The sequence below is a fragment of the Lontra canadensis genome, unplaced genomic scaffold, assembly GCF_010015895.1.
Source record: "Lontra canadensis isolate GAN:19392208 unplaced genomic scaffold, GSC_riverotter_1.0 scaffold2312, whole genome shotgun sequence".
NCBI lineage: Eukaryota > Metazoa > Chordata > Mammalia > Carnivora > Mustelidae > Lontra > Lontra canadensis.
In genome coordinates this window covers 1-6,524 of record NW_022633296.1, presented here as the reverse complement: position 1 = coordinate 6,524, position 6,524 = coordinate 1, and the positions used below count along the sequence as shown (strand labels likewise).

Below are 6,524 nucleotides of genomic sequence, written 5' to 3'. Positions count from 1 at the left end.
GATTTTATATCCTGCCAGTTTGCTGAATTCCTGCATGAGTGCTATCAATTTTGGGGTGGATCTTTTGGGTTTCCCATATAGAGTATCATGTCATCTGTGAAGAGTAAGAGTTTGACTTTTTCTTTGTCGATTCAGATGGCTCCTTATTTCTTTTCGTTGTCAATTGCTGAGGCTACGACTTCTAGGACTATGTTGAACAACAGTGGTCAGAGTGGATATCCTTGCTTTGTTCCTGAGCTTAGGGGAAAATCTCTCCGTTTTTGCACATTGAAAATGATATTCACTGTGGGATTTCCATATATGGCTTTTATGGTATTGAGGTATGTTCCCTGTATTCCTACACTGTGAGGAGTTTTCATCAAGAGAGGATGCTGTACCTTGTGAAATGCTTTTCTGCATCTATTGAGAGGATCGTATGGATCTTGTCCTTTATTTTATGAAGGTGGTGTATCACGTTGCTTGGTGTGTGGAAGTTGAACCACCCCTGTAGCCCAGGAATACCAACCACCTGGTCATGGTGTAAAATCTTTCTAATGTACTGCTGAATCCTATTCACTTGTATCTCAGCTGTCACACTGATGTCCTCCCAGTTTTTGCAATGTCCCCTGATGTTGACATTTTAGGATGTATTTCCCCCACACCAGGACATTCATCTGGGTCACCACAGGATCATCTCCTAGTAGGTCTCATGGTACCTGAGGGCCTCCTCATCCTTAGACTCTGCTTCGTATTGTTCCATGAATGTCCAATACTTCCAAAGAGATCCACAGACTTGGGCATTTTCCATTTCCTGGATGTGCTGAAGATGAAGGTTAGAGTGTTTTATTTGCCTTGTTGGTGGATTAGCTTAATCTGTAAATGTAGGTGAAGAGGTTCAGATGTAGGAGGCCACTGGGAGAGTATGTTGTCCAGAAGTTCTCAATATATATTTGAAAGCTTTGTTCATCCTGTGTTTTGGCTCACCTTTGTGTCATTTTTTGACAAGAGTTCAGATTATTTAGTTTTAACTAGAGAGAAACGGAAATCTCCTAACACATTGTATATATTGTACCTCATTTGGATATCCTATGGCTAACTTTTTGCTATGACACATAGCACCATAGTAAACAATCCTACATCTCTATTGCTTTTTGGTCCCCAAGTATTTCCAGCCTCAAATTAACACTGGGATTGCCATGCAGTAGGATAAACCCAACCAACCACCGTCTGGATAGGGTGAACTATATGGCAAATGAGGGATTCCATTTAAACTCCTACCAATGCAGAAGAGAACTCTTGTCATTCCATTTCCTGTCCACCACTTGCTATAGCTCTCTTTAAAATCTTGTCAGTTTGGGGCAGCTGGGAGGCTCAGTGGGTTAAAGCCTCTGCCTTTGGCTAGGGTCATGATCCCAGGGTCCTGGGATTGAGCCCTGAATCGGGCTCTCTGATCTGCAGGGAGCCTGCTTCCTCCTCTCTCTCTGCCTGCCTCTCTGTTCACTTGTGATCTCTGTCAAATAAATAAATAAAATATTTTTTAAAATCTTGTCAGTTTGATGCATGTATAAAGCAAGCCCGTTGTTCTTCGTGTTATCTTGATAACTTGGGATGTGTTCAGTGATTTTTGAGGCTGATTTACTGTCTGTGACTTGTTCTAAGCATTTGCACAGAACTTGGGAGAGCCAAACTTACATATATTTATTTGCAGGAGCTCTTTGTATACTCTGGATACCAATCCTTTGCTCATGAATGAATAAATCAACTGTTAGAGGCAGATATGTTTCTGCTGTGAAGACCCACTGTGCTCTGAAGGAGGTGAGTCAGTAGGGAGGGATGACAAGGGAGACATTGGTGGGGGATCCAGGAAACTCAGAAAGATTCTCAACTGCTTCATTTCCAGAACATTTGTTTGTATGTGGCCTGTCAGGATCATGTCTGAGACTGACAGATGGCTGCTGGAAAGCGGATTTCTGAGCGATCCTTCAATTCTCTATCTCCACAACAGATCTAGCAGAATCACCACTTTTATTTACCCCATACAGTGGAGGAAGAACACAATTCCATGAGTTCTCTTGGGATATAAAAGAAATTCCGGGGCACTTGTGCGGCTCAGCCAGTTAAGTGTCTGCCTTCAGCTGAGGTCATGATCCCAGGGTCCTTGGATGGAGTCCCACAACAGCTTCCTGCTCAGGAAGGAATCTGTTTTTCCGACTCCCTCTGTCCCTCCCCCAGCTTGATATCTCTCTCTCTCTCTAATAAATAATCTTTGAAAAAAAATAATAAAATTCCAAATTAAGTATATTCTATAATAAAGATAATATTTATTTAAATATATGTTCCTGGACATAATTTACTGAAGAAAACAATCACAATATGTCACATGAGCCTGTTTCTCAGTACATAGAAAAAAAATTCCTGAGGATCTAGAGCTTCCATAAATTTCTTTTTGGGGATACTGTCTGCAAGGACATGGTCCTCTTACAGAGAAGACTCTGATATTGCACAACCAAAGGACAAGAAGGAAAATGTTCTCTTTGGTGAAAACAACCAAAGGACAAGAAGGAAAATGTTATCTTTGTAGAGATTCCCCATTCACGTATTTAACACTTCAGTGCAGGATTTCCATCACTGAGCACCAGGAGAAAACGGCATAGAATATGCTAGTGCAAAGTGCTGAACAGGAGAGGGATGAAATGCAAGAAGGGACATGGGAGGTTCCCTGTCCTGCACCAGGTGGCTGGACTGAGGTTCTGGATTTGTAAATTTGGAAGTGCTGCCGGTCTAATGATGAACAGCAGCTCATGCAAAGGCAGCTGGCCCACAGGCAGAGTCGTTGAGCTGGTCCCCACACTGAGGGGCTTCTTGGTGGACTTGGCAGCCTAAGAATGGAACAGGTGTTTATCTCCATGGTTGAGGAAATCCTGGGTCCCCTGTCCTGGGGCTTCCCTTCACCAGCACTTCCCACCCCAGAGCCCAGCCCTCACCCAGGGGCATGCATTTCCTCCAGCCATGACCCCAGCCCTGGGCCCAGCCACCATTACAAACCTCCACCCTCCTGAACCAAATCACGGAGTCAGCCCCAGGCCCTATTACCAATGGTCTGGGCTCAGGACCAAAATGAGTAAGAAACCAGTGTGCTCACGTGACTCGTGTTCCCATGCTCCCTCTCATGGCAGATCCCAGGACCTGCTGGGGGATGTGACAGAAGACAGGGACCTGCACTTGACACCTCTAACCTTGGGGAACCCTGTGGAAAAAGTCCTTCTTTTCCCTTCCCTTCCAGCCTCCTGCAAGCAGCACACAGAGCTCTTAGTCTGATGATCCTTCCACCATCCCACCCATTCCTGGTCTGGCTCAGCTGGGAGCTCACAGGGGAGCTCAGTTAGCCCATCCCCCAGGTCAGCTCTGCTCAAAGCAGGGGCTGTTCAGTGGCTCAGGATCTGAGGTCTGCAGGAAGCTGGCTGCCAGCTGGCACCAGCCTCAGCCAGGGTTCCCATTGTTGCACAGAGAACTAGCCTCCTCCTAGTCCCGTCATGCACGGTCTCTACTGGGCATTTGCTGCCTCAAATGTGAAGACCCAAGCCATGACTGGGGGAACACGGCAGTACTGTCCAGCCCTTTGAGTTGGTCTGTAGAGGCCTTCCCACTCCCTCTACCTGGGATGAGACCCTGGCCCCTCTCCTTGTAACTGCCCAGATGGAGTCCCCCTCTCCTTGAGATATCCCATGGAGCTGACATGCTGCTCTCTCTCAAAGGGGAGTATGGCCCATGCTGTGTGTCCCCACTGTCCCCACACCACCCACCCTGGGCCCAAATTTACTCTCTCCAATGGAGAACCTGGTCAGAGCCAGGAATGACTTCCCTCAACCCCTTTAGCACCAATAGTCCTTAAGCAGTGGTCTGGGCCCCTCTCCTTTCCCAGTGGCCTTATCAGTGAGTGAGGCCATATCAGAGCTCAGCACTGAGCTAGTCCAAGCTGTTCTCCACACATGATATGAGATCTCATTCATCTAGTCCCACTGCCCTCTGAGAAGCTTCAGGGAGTGGACAGGGGTGAGCCTGGGAATTTACCGTTCCCTGTGCTCACACCAGGCCATCTGCCCCTCCCTTCCCTCTCAATCTGCTCTCACTACCTGTGGATCTAATGGTCTCTGACAAGGATGTCCATTATGACTGCACAGCTGAGGAGCAGGGGGAAGATCCATGTACAGGGTCCGATGGGCGTGGCCTTGCCTGGAGCTGTACCTTGTTGCGTGGCTGGTGGCACTGAAATGAAAATGCAAGGATAAGAGCCTCAGCCGGGACCCCAAACTGGGGGAAGCTTCCTCAGCTCCTGTAGTTGCATCCTACCAATCAGACGGTGTCTATCACTGTCCTTGTGGCAGATGCTGTAACCAGTCCTGATGTTGGGAAGGGAGGAGGGGATGCGCCCTTTCCCTTAGGGGCTCCTCCAGCCAAAAGGGGAAGCAGAGTTTGCAATATAAGCAATCGCTCCTACTGTGACAGACAGGAGGTGATGCAGGATAAGGATGGTGACAGTAACTACCTCTCAGGAGCTGACAGTCCAAGTGGCACTGAAGGATTTCTGGCAATACACCAGGTGAAACGAAAAAGACAGTAATTCTCAGATAAAGGAACATAAGACCATCTCTGGAAACAGGCTGATGCTCCCCTGTTTGGGGCCAGCAAGAAATCCAAGAAATGCCCAAACACAAAGGTGTATGCATCGAGGAAGTGATTCCAGGAGGTGAGATGGGAAAGGAAGAATTCTAGAACATTCCTGTAGCCATTATTCTGCCAAGAAGAATTTCCCATGGATGGATCAATTTCTCTCTCTCTACACACACACACACACACACACACACCGCCCACACTGTGGTGTAGGTTGAGGTCATTTCAAGAGAACCAGCACTCCATCCAGTCTTCTGAATTACCCTTGGTCTCCTGCATTTCATCCCAGTGCTCCCATACTTGCTGGAGCCAGCTCTTACAGTCTCCGTTTGCTGTCCCCATGAGGAGCTTGGTCAGCTCTTCATCGTCCAACGTGCCAACGAACCGTTGGCCTCCAGGTGGAACCACTGTCCACTTTCTGTTTTCTGAGTCAAAGAGGTGGGTTGACTGCCCATTGAAGGCAAACCACCAAGATCCTCTGGTGTGTCCGTTGGCCCCCCGCTCACACATCAGGCTGCCCTGCATGGTGAGAAAATCTGCCCCCGCCCGCACCAGGGGAAGCAGGTCAGCCTCTGGTCTTGACCAAACCTTTGCCCCAACCGCTGCACACTCCTCAGCTCCCCTTCGGCCCTCCTGGTCCTGCTCTGGCCTCCTTGTCTGTCCCAGCTGCTGGGCCACGTGTTTGGGACCCTTTTAAAATTTTACATGAAAACAATATCTCCCCAGCCCTGCCAAAGTGTTCTCCTTCTGCCCTGGGCCTTCAGACTCACCGCTCTCAGTGAAAATCTCTGCTTTAATGTCCAGCAGCTTTTTTCTGAGCTCTTCCCCCAGGTCTTCCAGAGGTTCCCTCTGTGTCCCCCAGAATGCTGTGTCTTTCAGCTTCATCCCCCAAGGACCAATGGGTTTGACTTGCTCGCTCCCATGCCAGTAAGAAGAAAACTCGTTTCCATTGACCTGACCTTGAATCTGAAACCTCAGTTGTCCAGGCCTGGTCTTAGATGTGATGGAGAAATTGTAGGAAAGCGAGAGAGCATCTGTGAAGGGAAGACAGAGGTGGAGGTTGGGGCTGGAAGAGAAAGAGCAGCAGGCTCCCCTCTGCCATCCAGGTGACAGCAGTGGCATCCCTGGAGGGCTGACCTGGCAGAGTAAGGACTGTCCTGCAGTATGGCTCCCCGTAGCCTTGGAGGCTGGCGCTCTTCCCTTGTTGGGATTGGATCGGGGTGTCTCTGCTTGGCAGGAAGTCACATAGCCCCGGATAGGAACCTGCACCCACCAGGCTGATACCCAGCATCACTCGGTCTCTACCCACTGCAGGCACAGGCCAGGCTGGCTATGGCAAGAAGAGGTCTACATGTCAGAGGACTGTCAGGAGGTAGGCCAGTGTCCTGTATGAAGATGAGGGGCACGGAGTGGGCTGTTCCTGAGGAGTTGGGACCCGGTGGGGACAGGGTGAGGATAGAATCCAAAGTCAGGAGAGGGAGAGTTCCGGATCATGGGTCACAGGCCTCAGCAGGGCCCTGGAGATGCTGATAACCTGCCCTTAGGATGGGTCTTGGAAGCCTGGAAAGGGTGGTCCACACGTCACAGACTAGAGCAGCAGGCATTGCCAAGGCAGATAGAAGGCTCAGAGAAGTGCATATGACAGAACAGATAGAGCAAGAAATGCCAAACACAAAACTAAAAACATGTCCTGCTGCTATGCTCATGGACATGTCTGGAGGACTCTTTACAAATAAAATAAATAAATACAAAAGTGTCTTATCCTAGGTGCAAGGACAGAGATGAGTACCAACCTCAAAGCTCCTCTCAGGGTGCAAGGATGTGATTAACCCTATTCGATTTTCATTGAAATGCCAGCCTGGTGCAAAGATTTT

The 6,524-nt window shown here is 48.8% G+C and overlaps 1 protein-coding gene across 1 annotated transcript; it reads right to left on the bottom strand.

The window, feature by feature from the left end:
- Nucleotides 1–4,120: 4,120 nt before the first annotated feature.
- On the bottom strand, nt 4,121–5,684 carry LOC116863693 (UL16-binding protein 3-like; the record flags this gene model as incomplete). Its single annotated transcript, XM_032851073.1, has 3 exons — nt 4,121–4,245; nt 4,914–5,186; nt 5,409–5,684. Coding segments are annotated over 3 exons (674 nt in total), but the record flags the coding sequence as incomplete, so codon positions are not given.
- Nucleotides 5,685–6,524: the final 840 nt, after the last annotated feature.